This window comes from Sapajus apella, unplaced genomic scaffold (assembly GCF_009761245.1).
Source record: "Sapajus apella isolate SASKATOON/1434 unplaced genomic scaffold, GSC_monkey_1.0 scaffold30, whole genome shotgun sequence".
NCBI classification, from domain to species: Eukaryota; Metazoa; Chordata; class Mammalia; order Primates; family Cebidae; genus Sapajus; species Sapajus apella.
In genome coordinates, this window is record NW_022436970.1 from 8129510 (window position 1) to 8144212 (window position 14703).

Below are 14703 nucleotides of genomic sequence, written 5' to 3' on the forward strand. Positions count from 1 at the left end.
ACAGTCTTATCTTTGGAGCAATTTTAATTTAATGTAAGTGAAATTTTATTCTTCAATAGCAAATCATTTTATTACAGTATTCCATTTAACTATATAATCTCGTAAAATCTTTTGATATTTGTTGGATATGTTCTCATATCACAAGAATTTCTTGATTTTCCTAAAAAATGACTTCATTAGTATATTTCAATTTTATATTTAAAGTTTACAATAAGAAAGTAATTAAATATGAGGAGGAAGGATCTTATTTTCCTTTCAACAGAATATCTAAGTTCCCATAATGCCAATTTCTATATGATTTATTTTGCTTCTGTTATGTATAGTGACTAGGTTTCCTCGGCCTATGTCACCTCTTCAAGATGTGTCCACTATTATCGGAAGTCGTGAACAACTGGCAGTGCTACTACAACTCTATGACTACCAGCTGGAACAGGAGGGTACAACAGGCTGGGAGAGTTTACTGTGGGTTGTCAATCAATTGTAAGTTACCACCTCTGTATTACTTTGAATGGATGATAACTCTTATATTTAGCCTTGGCCCTGAGAAAAAAATATAAGAAAACTTTTAAAATGTAACTGGGCATCATTTATGGTAAACACCTTTAGGGCACAGAGGACTCACACCATTGGATATGTAATTTATCTGAGAAGAAGGTGCTGCTGTATTTTATCCAGATCTATCTGCCCATCTCATTTGTCCCGTCGTGGCAACGGATTTTAAACTACATCCAGACTTCTCATTTTTGAGGCTAAAATGATGCCGTGTAAAGCCAAGCTCTTATGTGAAGCATCAGGTCCATAGATTTGAGTCACATTAACTCTGTACTCAGAATTCTACCATTTTCCATATATTTTCTGGCAAAAAGCTAAAATTTATTTTTTAAAGTGTATACAGTATAATGTAATCTCACAGCATTTTCAGAAGGTCCCAAACAATGCCTTTCCTTTCAGGGAATGAAATAGAAGAGGTTGTTAGATTTGCATTGTTTCAGAAATTGGCAAGGAAACAGTAATTTATATGTACCCCCTGCCTATTTTTCTTTCCTTTCATATTCAGGTTGCCACAACTTATAGAAATAGTTGGCAAAATTAATGTTACTTCAACTGCCTGTGTCCATGAATTCTCCAGATTTTTCTGGCGCCTTTGCCGGACATTTGGCAAAATTTTTACAAACACTAAGGTAAAAACTTGTATTCTATGTTTTCTTATATGAAAAAGACATAGAAATGTAATGTGTTAACACTGTAACAATAAATAAAAGCATGAACCATTCTTTTATTTAATTCACTTCTTTAGTATCTTGGAATACTATGATAGTAAAAAAAAAGTTCTAGTTGGTAATATTCTTAACTTTACTGATTTTTCAGAAGATGATTTAGCCTAAGCTTAGTTCATACCCAGACTTGAATATAAGCTTTACTCATTGTGGATATCCTCAAAGATTTTCAGTATAGGAAGTGTCAGCTAGGGAGCTCCACCACAATCCTTTGAGTGTGCTGCTGGTACTTACTATCACCGGTTCAGGAAGCGGCTGTTTGCTCAGGACACTTTGGTAAAAACCTCAAGTGATTGTGGAACCACAGCAACTTATATATAAAACTTGCTGCGAAGATACCACCACTTAGAATAGCATGGACACTGGAGATAAATTCTACATATTTCAGTCATTACCAAAAGTATCATTTGTCACATAAGCCCATACAGGTTATTTTGTAGTTTCAGATATTAAAATTGAAATGTCATTAGATCCTAATGTATTCATTAACCTATTAAACCATTTGTCTTCATAACATTTTGTTAAGCCAGTTCTTTAGAGAGCTAATAAAAAACATAAAAAGATATAGTTTCTATAATCAAATGTTAATCAAGACATTTAAAAGGTTAGCATTTTAATTATTAAATTTGATTTAGTGTAACTCTTTACTATTAAATCTATAGTTGAAACATTTAAAGCAAATAGTGTGATATAAGGAACAGGACAAAATTCAGAAGATTTAGGTTACGGTCCTGTGATCTGTTGACTAATGTTTGTGACCTTTAATAAATAATTTAAATTTTCTGGCCTTAGTCATTTCATGTGTAAAATGAAGAATTTTTACAGAAGTATCTTTCACTTCTATAAGTATGATTCAATAGATGAATCTTTTAACATTGGTCTTTCTCTCAGTTTAAGCTAAATGTATAAATTATGTGCCTCACCCACAGAGAGGAGGGCAAACACCAGACCTTGATGTTATTATAGGAAAAACAAAATTATTTTATGTTTTTCTGTAGCATTCAGTTGTTAAACAAATATAATTTGATTTCCCTGTTATCAGTATTGGCAGAAATTGTTTGATATCTCCAAAGTAAGTAGCTATTTTTTTTTTTTTAGAAAAGCAAGTAGGAATCCATTTGTTCACTTAACAGTAAGTGGTTGTCTTGAGTGGCCTGAAATCTGTGATAACTTTAGTAATAAAACATTTAAGCAAGTCTTTGTTCTAACTTAAAATATTAAACTAAATTCTGTATTTCATATTTAAATTTGAAGAGTTATAATAAAAGATTAAGATAAATGTCACATGATGACTATGATACTTACTGAACACCTCAAGTGACTGAAATTTCCTTTTCATTTTTTAAAAATACAGCCAAATGCTTTTTTCAATAATTCTAACCACATAATATCTACCTAAGTAATACTTCTATAACCAAGTTCAGTTTTAGAAAGCAGTAATTACAACCACTTAAAATCATATTGGAAATTATTTTAATAAGAGAAACCAGAGGCCATTCAGAAAGTAGTTGTTGACCTGAGCTAATCTTTTTCAAAAATTTATCCTTAAAGTTTTTATTTTCAGTAACTTGAATTTTTTATCCTAAGACTCAGGATTAAGAATTATTATATTTCTGACTACTTGACTCAAGTCATCTATAAAGCTAAATAAATAAATAAATAGTAGTAGCAACAGTAGTAGACATTTCATTTAATCAATTGGTCCATTGAACCTGAGACTTTTTGAATCTTTTCTTTGGATTGCTTAGGTAAAACCTCAGTTCCAGGAGATTTTAAGACTATCTGAAGAAAATATTGGTAAGTTTGTCATTATTACTTTTAAAAACAATTGCATTTCTTTATGCAGGAAAAATACTATATTCTCCATATTTATAAATTGTATAAATGAACTTGCAAGTACAATCAAAATGGAAAATTTATATTATGGAGTTCTTGGTTTTTATAAGTGTATCACATCTAATATCCTTCCTATGAGGTGGCAGTGAGATTAATCCCTGTCGATCTGATTGTAAATATATACCTTCATTGTAACCAAGTTGATGTAAGGCTGAGCTTTGCAACCTGGGTACTCATACGTTTAGAGGTTTGAAGTAGTATATTCAAGAGACTGACAGTTATAAAATAAGTTGCATCTAATTCCTAATTAGTTATTTAATACTTTTAAAAATTAAACATAGTAGAAAAGAACAGTATATATCCATATATGTTTTCAAAATGAAACATGAGAGAAACGGCAGGCTTGACTGGGTAGCTCCAGCTACTTTGTTGATAGTTTCCCTCATCTACCTTAAGAAGTCTAGTTATGGTGCCATTGGCCTAAGGACTTGTTTGTATATGGATCTTGTGTCACTGTGTATTTTTCTAGTTTCTAGGAATAAACTGTGGAACATGTGTAGCACCCTCACCCCCATTTTTAACTTGGTTGATTTTGAATACATATATATCAATATATAGAGAATATATATATATATACACACACCTTAGTGGTTTGAGTTCAATGGTCTAGAAAAGTCCATTTTTGGCAGTCCTCAGAGGTAGTCAGAGAATGAATAAATTAATTCTTTTGAGCCTGAAGACATTGAAGAGATTTTATGGGGGGTCGAGGTGGGGGTGGGGGATGACAAATAACTCCCGAAGGTTATTTTTAATGTCTTTTTAAAGGACTGATATTTGGAATGCCTAAGTTGTTGGTATTATATGTTAATTGTTAATGGTTGTGATAAATTAGTGAAGAAAAAAGGTAAATATTTTAAAAACTGACAGCTTTTGGAATTATTAGTTAGCCATGAATGTTTAGCTGTTGAAATAGGAAGTAATTATTAACCCCTGTATATGTAGTCCATATTTATGAATATACTTTAAGCTTATGTTCTGACATTAACATCAACACTCCCCAAGAAAAAGGTACTATTACCAAGAGAATAAACAAACATCAAATACTAATTAATGTGAAAATGGAACTGCTTTTTTGCAAATTTCTTCAGGGCAGTTAGTTAAATAAATCTTTTCAACTCAATTTTTTTATGTAGTACCCTCAGAAAATAATTTAAAGCCATATAAAAAAAATAAGTATAGTAAAAAAATATTCTTGGTAATATAACAGCAAACATAAAGCACTTAAAACAGTGCCTCATGATCAGTAAATAAGAGGTCTGGGTACTGTGAATAATAATTAGCATCTCACTATCATTGTCTACAACTTTCCTTTTGGAATTGTCCACAGAGGCTGTATAAGAAAATCTCTTTTAAAGCAGTCACAGGGCACACAACTATGATTGCCTGCTTTCTCCTTTTTCTCTGCTTTACTTAGCATGATTCCTTCCTCCTCCATGAAAATAATCAGGATTCTGTCTGGCTGAAAACCCTATTGAGGATGCAGGAGGGGCTCAGGAAATCAGGCTAGTATGGGAAACTACCTTCTATCTAGAAACAGATCAAGTAACACATATCTAGGTGTTTTTAGGTGAATGCCTTTACATTTTACTAAACTGAAACTTGAAAACATAAAAATGTTGGATATCTGCCTATATGGACACTTAGAAGACTTTCAAGAGGAAAGTTCTGATTTCCAATTATGGAAATCAAGAGTATAACATCTTGTTTTGGTTATTCATGTTCTTTCCCATTTGTCTGAAATGTTTATGCTAATGGCTCTTCAAGAAGCACTAAGTTGTATTTCACAACCACTAATAAACATGTTTTTCAAAGTAATGACAATATTTATTTGTAACCTCATAAACAGTTGTGATTTTAAATATAATCACGTTGTGATTTTATTCTTTACACTGAAAATATACTTATTTTTTAAATTATTTTAATAATTTTAGATTCCTCAGCAGGAAATGGGGTCCTCACTAAAGCTACAGTCCCCATTTATGCAACAGGAGTCCTTACATGTTATATTCAGGTAAGGGAAAAATTCTGATTCTCTAGTAAAAGTCTTTCTTCTATTTAGAAAAACACCTAATATTGTGTCTTCTTAACGTGTATGTATGTGACATTGCTACCAATAAAGGAAAACAATTTACAATTTTTGAAAACAATAAATAATTTATAATGGATAGCATATATGAATAATAAGGGCCTGACTAAAACCTCAGTTGAACAAATAAATTTAGAGATTATGAGCTTTTTGATATTGTGTTAGAAGTGTTAGATTGTACTTACTTAGTAGAGTTTCTTTGTCTTCCATAATGTTTTTCATAAATAAATGACAAGCAGAACACATGTGTTAGGTGAACTAAACTACAAAGTGCTGTAGAATACTGTACCTTATCAGCATTTTTAGCTAAGTACTTTTTAATAATGCAGGTTGAGTATCCCTTATCAAATGCTTAGGACAAAATCGTTTTCAGATTTTGGATTTTTTTTTTTTTTTTTTTCAGATAAAGGAGTATTTGCATATACATAATAAGATATTCTGGGGATGGGACCCAAGTCTAAACACAAAATGTATTTCGTATGCACATTACACACATAGCCTGAAGGTAATTTTATACAATATTTTAAATAATTTTGTGCATGAAACAGTTTGTGTACATTGAACCATCAGAAAGCAAAGGAGTCACTGTCTCAGACACCCATGTGGACAATCTGGTTGGTTGGCATGACCATCGTTCCTGACTTTGCATTTATATGCTACAAATGAGCAATCGTTTTCTTATACTTTTTCACATGTAGGTACTTAACAATAAGAAAATATAACATGTCTTTAATACAGTGAAATACATATCCGCAGCAGCCACAGCAAATGACAACAGGCTTTCACACGCAGCATCAATTTGCCACTCACAAAGTTTCAAATTTTAGAGCATTTTGAATTTTCAGATTAGGGATGCTCAACCTGAAAATTTATTTTTCTTAATTTTTACTGCATAACAAATTACCCCAAAACATAATGATCTATTATAACTGTTTCATTTGCTCATGATTCTGCAATCTGGGCCTCACACAGCTTTCTCCTCTTCTGCTGTTCTTCCTGGTGGTCACTTCTGTTGCTGCAATAAGTAGGTTAGCTGAGGGGGTCTCCACTCTAAATAAGTCCCAGGACCTCTCTCTTTTCACATGGCTTCTGAAGCAGCAGAGCCAGACTTACCACATGGTGGCTAAAGGCTCCCAAGAATGAAAAGGCAGAATCTGCTAGGCTAAAGCTTAGGCCTAGAGTTAGCACAACGTCATTTCTACTGCAGTCTCTTGTTAAATAAGTTACAGGCCCAACCCAGATTAAAACAAAAGGAGGGAAGTAAGCCAGGATATGAACTAGGAGGTGTGGTTTAGTGGTGGCCACCAATATAACGGCTGCTACACTCTACTTAACGTTGTTTTAAGTAAATAACATATGATGATGTGTCTCAAAGCATAGTAGTAATTTTTAAGTATGAGGCAGCCCCACCAGTAAGGTGGAAATACTGACTCAGGATAAAGCACTTTTAGAAGTTAACATGTAAGAATGAAGAAGGAACACCTTTTCCAATGGTTCCCTGAATTTTTAACCTAGAATACATATTACCTTGCAATAGAAGTTGTTATCACATATTACCTTGCAATGGAAGTTACAGCTCTGTTAAAGTGGCACAGTATTCTTTTAAATTTTTCTTTTCTACCCTAGTTTCTAATACTACCCTGATATGGATACTCTTCTGTTTTTAAAATATTTTAAGTCATGTATGTTAATAAAGTGTATCTGTTGTTCATAAATTTATGGCAATCAAATATAGTAAGTCCTAACAGTGCCAGACACAACAGCATACCTACCAGTCTCCTCTTTAACTTTGGAAAGTGTTCTTGTATAATGTGTGGTGTCAGTATTTTATTCTCTTTTTCGCCCTCTTGAAGTTTTGTTAATATTTTTATTTTGACCATAAATAACATTTTAAATCATAATAATTAACTACTAAGAACAAGGTTTGGGCTGGGCGCGGTGGCTCACGCCTAAAATCCCAGCACTTTGGGAGGCCGAGGCGGGTGGATCACGAGGTCAAGAGATCGAGACCATCCTGGTCAACAAGGTGAAACCCCATCTCTACTAAAAATACAAAAATTAGCTTGGCATGGTGGCACATGCCTGTATTCCCAGCTACTCGGGAGGCTGAGGCAGGAGAATTGCTTGAACCCAGGAGACGGAGGTTGTGGTGAGCCGAGATCGTGCCATTGCACTCCAGCCTGGGTAACAAGAGCAAAACTCCATCTCAAAAAAAAAAGAACAAGGTTTGGCTCATAGTAGGCCCTCAGAATGGATCTGTTGAATAAATGAATAAGGGACATTTCTTTCGAGTCATTATGAAGTCTTAGCATGTTATTCATATCTGTAAAGACATAAGAACTTTTCAACTTATTATAAAATAAATAGTAAATTGAGGTAGCAATCACAGATTGCTGGGGTTATTTTAGGAAGCACACCAGTTAATGTTTATCTTACTAAACAAAAATTTTTGTTAGGATAAAACACAGTAAACAAAAATTATCTTGAATCAAATATATAAGCAGTATTACTTGTTTTGAGATTCCGAAAATGATAAATAAGATTATAGCAAATTTTTAAAAATCAAAAGAATGCATACTTATTGAGAAGTCTTATTTTGTACCTCTTATTTTACATTTAAGTTTTTCTCAGATTTCCGGTTTCTTTTCCAAAGTTATGTCTATTTTATATTTGAAATAATAGGCAACTAAAAATGGGTGAAATCACAATTCCAGCATTGCCCTGATGCTAATGTGTCAGTGTCTACAGTTTTTACTAAGTAGACTTAGTAAACTGCAGGTCTTAAAGCTGTTGTATTCATCCTTTTTTCGTGTTACTTTTATCAGTCCTTATCTCTACTTCATTCTAAACTAACCTGATTATGTAGGAAGTAAAAGAGGTAGGTGATAATCCAGTCTTCTTCATGGATCTTTTGATTTGTTGTAGACTTCCTGTGATCTGTTAAAATTTACTGCAGACCTTCTGTGTCCCTAATGTCAACTTGATTTTATTATGTATTTATTTTCCAACAAACTGTCAGATTCCCTTCCCCTGTATATTGAGGTTAATTTAACATACAAAGTTATTTTTTTTTTACTCTCTTAATTTAGCAGGTTTTCTTTTTCTAACATATTTTCTGATTATGAAAGTAATAGTTCATTAAAGAAAGTTTTGAAAAATGCAGATTTTTTTTAATCAAGGTATGCAACTGTTTCTTAAAAGAACACAGTAGTCTATATTTTACCAAGCTTGCAGTTAGTTTTCACCCGTAAGATATTCCAAAGATAATTTCTTAGAAATCAGTTTTCTACTATTTTTTTCTACAGGGGATGACTATTCTAATAGTTTGTATTATATAGAGCCAAAATTCATGGAAACTAAAATTGGTAAGGTAAATTTTAATATAAGATTATACCTTTTAATATTCTAAATCAGGATCATCCAAACTTTTTACAGTGATGGAAATAATCTATAGCTGAGTTATCCAATCAGTTAGGCACTTGCCACGTGTGTCCATTAAGCCTTTGCATTGTACACAGTTCAACCAAGGAACTGAATCTTTCACTTTACGTAATTTTTTATTTAAATTTAAATATAAGTAGCCACATGTGGCTAGTGGCTACCACTATATTAGACCACAGGTCTAACTTAAAGAATCAGGAGAGTCTTTGTCTTCATACCATTCTGACCATAGATATGCTTAATTAATAAATATCTTTTAATTTAAATAGCTTCCAAATTTGGATTCTTTCCCCTTATTTGGTAACATTTTCTCATTATAGATAGGTAAATATGGTATTTAGTTCTACTTGATTGTTTGGAAATTCATTATTAGTATTTTTCCTCTGTAGGAAGAAGACCGAAAACTGTTAGTTGGATTCTTAGAAGATGTAATGACGCTGCTTTCATTATCTCATGCTCCTCTTGATAGCCTGAAGGCTTCTTTTGTGGAATTAGGGTAAGAAATAACAGCTTATAGTTTGCTAAAAGGCATATAAAATTTTTAGATTGGATTTCTGGAGTACATATTTTAACTCTAAAGGATTGACATGCACACCCGTTCTCTTGGTTTTGAAGCTTCAAGGTTCTTTTTGTGTATTTTAGTTTGCCTTTTTTGGTTTTGCTTATTTGTTCATTCTTAATAGTTTGTAATCAATACATTGTAATTTAAAAAGTAGGGGAAAGGGTGCAGACATATGTTTTCTTTCAAGCAGTTGGAGAAATAAAATCAAGTACAGATTTGAAGAAAATTTAGTTTCCCAGAACTGAAAAAGGAGCCCCAAATGAAAGCCAGTTTCTTTGGCTCCTGTTTTCACTGTGTGATTTGCTTAGTCCCCTGCTCATAATCACATCATCTGGCTGCTAAAATAATTTTATCTCAGTCTTTACTAAAAACAGACTCATGCATTTATTCATAATACCACCTTACGTTTGCATAGGCATCACAGCCGACATACCCTTCCATACAGATGGTTTGAGTTGATTTTATTTGATTCTACGACAACCATGTGACATAAATAGGATATGTGCTGCTTCCCCGATTTTTATAGATCCAGAAACCAAGACCCACAGAGGTTGTATGTAGCTCACCCACCTGACTCTTAGTTCAGTGTACCTTCCTTTTTTCTCATGGAGAAATTTGTTGTTTCTTCATAATTTTAACTTGCATGCTATTAAAAAGAGTGGAATTATCTGTCACAATTGCAAATTCTTAGAGAAATTAAAAATGGATTTCTGAATATGCTGAAAGATTGTGGTTGAATAAAGAAGTTGACATCCTTTTTTAGAGAATCTTAGTTGTAACCTATCTAGCCAAAGTAATTCCATATGTTCTGCAAATATTCTTGTCATTAATATTTCTTATAAATACAGTGTTTTTCAGTACACTGGCAAGGGACTGTGGCTCTCAATGTTAACACTGTTTTTTTTCTTCTAGTGCAAATCCAGCCTACCATGAGTTGCTATTAACTGTTTTGTGGTATGGTGTTGTCCATACTTCGGCACTCGTGAGGTGTACTGCTGCTAGAATGTTCGAGGTATGTCGACAGATGCCTCTGTTGGTTTCAATTACAATAATTTTTTTTAGAAGAAGGAGAAGGGATTTTTTTTTAATACTTTGCATATCATGTTACGTTCATACATTTTATGGCTTTGAACAATGTCTAGTTGTGTACTGTGTGATGGGGCAGAAATTTAGCTTTGACATATTTAAAAATGTTTTCTCGCCTTACTGGTTCTTTGACTGTTATTCAGTTATCACTTTTATGTCTCAAATTATCTTTTAAATCTTATTAATTTCTAACTTACATAACTCTTTCAGACTATACTTTTCTATTTACTGAAGAAAATAAACCACAGGATATCTTTTAAGTTGTGAAATATAGTTGAATTTATCAGTAGCATTAGAAAATCAGTTATTGCAATTATGGAAATGTTTATTTGACTGATTACTCTTACTTAACTATTCCTTAACATTTCATATGTGGAATAATATCCCAATACATCAACTGCCCGTAGAGTTGTAAAAGAGAGGAGACCAGATAATTTACCTGAATTGCATTAAATTGCCATCTACCCAAGTTAGGTATGAAATTAAAATAACTATCTTTTATACCCATCATGTAACAAATTATGTCATAGCCCTAGTATGTTTGTGAGGGGGGTGTGAAAAGCAGGAGGGCATTAGAACTTTGAGCACTAAAATTGGTTTACTGTTTCTTGTTGATTTTTAGTCTTGCCATAAAGCTAGGCTGTCTGGGTTCAGTTTTCATCTCTGCCACCTAGTGACTTTGTAAATTACTTTGACAAGGTTGAACCTCTTTGTACCTTAGTTTCCTCATCTACAAAAGACAGTTGAGAATAAAAAGTATCTGTCTCAAAGTATCAGTCTCAAAGGATTTTTGTTAATATTAAATTAATGCTTGTAAAGCCCTTAAAACAGTCTCTGGAACTTAATAAGTGCTTATAATAGATGTTTACTGTCATTATATTTTTTTTATTTATGCTATTCTTTCACAAAATATATGATAGTAATAGAGGACATATACTTATCCAAACTAAAATTGCCCTAATATGCATGTGATTCTTAAAATACCTAAACATTTATTTCTATAAAAAGAATTGGGTAGTTCAAATCTTCCTAAATATTAGAATTTCTCCACAATTTAAGATAAATTGCAATTGGAAGGATGGGGTACTGATATATTTAAAATATATGCTTTCTAAAATTTTGAAATATGTAAATTAGATTTGTGAATTCAAGAAAATTACATTATTATCAGGAAGTTGAAAATTCTCCATCCATGTTATTCCCTCAGTTATCAAACAAAAGCAGTTTTTTAAAAAGCCATAATCAGAGGTTCTTTGAAGATGAATGGCAAAGTCACTATTTGGTTTTATGTCTAGCACAAGGTCCTTCTGGGTATAAATCATTTTGATTATTCAGTATGCTGATAAGGGAGCATCACCATGAAAGAAAAGTCACTCATCAGTCCCTCCTCTCCCCAAAAGAAGAAAGTATCCTTTTAAATGAAGAGTTATTTCTTTAATACACTCTCTTCCTATTATTTTATTCTAAGCTCATAAAAGCTATTTCTTTTTCTTAAATCCTTTGTCTCTAAAATGTATGTATGCACTGTTGAATCATACCATGTAAATGAAAATAAGTAAATAAAATGAAGTAGCCTCGCTTTTCATTTGTTTTGGAGTTTTTTGCTTGATTTGTTTGGTTTTCTGCCTTACTTCTTATGTGTGGCTTATTTCTGGTTTTGGTTTCTCTGCTTGCTGTCAGTGCTAGTCTGGAAACTATATCTATGCTTAAGCAGTTTTCAGTGTCTTCTCAGGTTGTTGATGAACTTCTGGGTCTTGTTTGAGAAACTATTTCAATATTTTTCAATTTCACTTATGATAAATTTCAATGAGCATGTCAAAAAAAATTGTCAGTTAGAGAAATTAAGGTTCCTTTTTTGTCAATGATTCTTATTTAAACTAAATTGTATTAAAAGAATAATGGGTCATAAGATGTATTTTGATTCCAATGCTTTATAATTTGGAATTATGCCTGCTTACCCTAAAAATTAGTTAATTCAAAATAAAAACACTTTGTTTTTTTTAAAAGGTGAGACCAGAACTGTTGAGAAGAAAGTAAGAAATGCATATACCAGGCACATAATAGAATATGGTTACTGAAATTCAATACTAAATTTAGGTTAGCTTTTAGACAGCAGAACAAAAAGAGGGAACCCAATCAATCATATTATTCTCATGTAAATAAGAGAATATAAATTACTTTTTGAAGTAGCAAATTAATGAAATTATAAGAGGAATGTATCATGTGGCATAAATTTTCCAAAAGATGCAGAAAAGAACTTCATATATATTTTAGGAAATTGAGCATGTAACATTAGAACACAACTAAAAGAAGTCATGGATTTTAAGTCAGATTGGACAGAGTTCCTTTTCCAGCCCTACTACTTAGACTCTAAAACCCTAGACAAGTTACCTCTCTGAGCTTGTTTCTTCATCTGTTAAAATGTTGATAACATTTGTACTTCAGTGAAAAGATCAAATGATATATTGTGTTAAAGCGTATCACAATTGATAGCTCTTAAATTTACTTTCTGATTTTTAGCTTATTAAGAAATTGAACTTAAAAAACCTACAGCAATGAAAAATTAATTTGTCCCCTAAATTACCCTCTTTTTTAAATGCTTTTGATAGTCTCAAGATAGCAGAAATTTCAAGATACTGATACAACTCTAAGGAATCTTATTTATAAAATAATAGAAGAATGTTTTATTTAACAATATTTGAACTTCTTTGTCTTATTTCTTTCTATCCAATATCTGTAATGTTTAAGATATTAAAAGTTCTTTGTCATTTTATTCCTGGCTAATTTTCTGTGTTTTTTTATAAAAATTATTTCAAAATACTGAAGTGGATTCTAAAATGAATCACTGGGTAAACGGTGAAAAATCTTTGCAAAATTAAGAATCTTCACCTAAAGTGAGCTACTTTCTCTGATGTCTTATATAAGAGAAATACCTTCACATAGGCACACAATGGTAGGGTTTTTTTTGGGGGGTTTTGGTTTTTGTTTTTGAGGCAGAGTTTTGCTCTTGTTGACCAGGCTGGAGTGCAGTGGCACAATCTTGGCTCACCGCGGCCTCCACCAGGATTACAGGCATGTGCCACCATGCCTGGCTAATTTTGTATTTTCAGTAGAGATAGGGTTTCTCCATGTTGGTCAGGCTGGTCTCAAACTCCTGACCTCAAGTGATCTGCCCTTCTCGGCTTCCCAAAAATTCTGTGACATCTTTGATTTTCTGTGAGGACTAGGTACTAGTTACTAGGTAAACAGATTGATGAGCATTTAGGATTAATATGTGCTTACATTCTGAAATTGAGAAGGGATTGCCCTTCTCTGTTGAACTCATAAAATTCAGTAATATTTATCAAACAAAATACATAGGCTCTGTATTGTTCTCTTGTTTTGCAATTTAGCACTGGTTGCTAAATGAATTGTTTTGTGATTGGATTATAGAGAGCTAGTTCTACTCATCTTTTTTATCTCAAATTTTATTTGAATATATAAGAAATCTAAAAGACCTATTTAAATATTAACTACCAAAAAGTTTTTTAAATAAGATCATTTCCTCCAAACATATCACAAATCATATGTTCTTGCAGTAATCAAAATAATTGAACTCTCATTTCTTGAATGCCTGTTTGTCAGGCACAGTATTTAAGTATGTTATTTGCTAATTAATAACACAACAGCCCTTTGAGGTAGATAATAATATCACCATTTTCAGATGAGAAAACTTAGGTTTCAAGAGATTATGGAAAGTATTATGTATCTAAGACCACATGGCTCATAAGTGGAGAACTAGCGTCTGAACCCAGATCTGATTCCCAAGTGTAATACTTTCCAATACACAGTATTATTATCTCTGTACCTCAAAAGAGAAAGCTATATTATTTAAAAGGTTAGGAATTTTCCTGTGTGGTTTTAAAATACACTTGCTATAGCTATAGCACAATAATAAGTGGCTTAGTGGTGGCTGCTGGCTATTTGAGTTTGGTTTAAAAACAGCCCAGTTTCTACCCTGTTGGTCATAATAAAAGCATACCGCCCTTACTTTGAGAATTTTAACCATAGAACACAATATGTTTTAAAGAAGCTAAAAAAAAGTATTAAGTTACATTTTGATTGACGTTGAAATTGCTTAGACTCTTTGATCAAAAGTCCAAACGCTGTTCAAGTGGTGACAAAATCTGTTTTCGTGGACTGCTAGGCTACTTAAGCTTTATTTTCTTCCTAAGCATTCTCTGCCTTTGTAAAGCACTCTAGTAGCAGTATTTGCTTAGCTTCTAATTTTGGTTTTGCTTTTGTGTTTTCTCTCTTTCTCTTGGTTGTTCCTTCCTTCTTCCCGTGGCGCACTGTGTTTGCTCTTTCCATGCATC

At 32.5% G+C, this 14703-nt stretch overlaps 1 protein-coding gene and 1 long non-coding RNA gene across 11 annotated transcripts in view; both read left to right on the plus strand.

Moving 5' to 3' along the window:
- RELCH (RAB11 binding and LisH domain, coiled-coil and HEAT repeat containing) overlaps positions 1-14703 on the plus strand; it is a 124097-nt gene that overhangs the window by 80981 nt on the left and 28413 nt on the right. For 9 of the 10 annotated variants that reach the window (XR_004273586.1, XM_032293666.1, XM_032293667.1 and 6 more), the window contains 6 exons: positions 324-480; positions 1058-1181; positions 3026-3074; positions 5105-5184; positions 9090-9196; positions 10175-10274. Coding sequence is in view for 9 of the 10 variants with exons in the window: in XM_032293666.1 (XP_032149557.1) it covers positions 324-480; positions 1058-1181; positions 3026-3074; positions 5105-5184; positions 9090-9196; positions 10175-10274 (617 nt within the window). In the remaining variant the exon portion in view is untranslated. Of the gene's footprint in view, positions 1-323; positions 481-1057; positions 1182-3025; positions 3075-5104; positions 5185-5662; positions 5765-9089; positions 9197-10174; positions 10275-14703 lie in introns of all 10 variants that reach the window. The other variant, XM_032293675.1, reaches the window with a different exon arrangement.
- LOC116561753 lies at positions 5829-7699 on the plus strand. The gene is made up of 2 exons (XR_004273589.1): positions 5829-7181; positions 7485-7699. It is a non-coding gene; the product is annotated as an uncharacterized LOC116561753 (long non-coding RNA).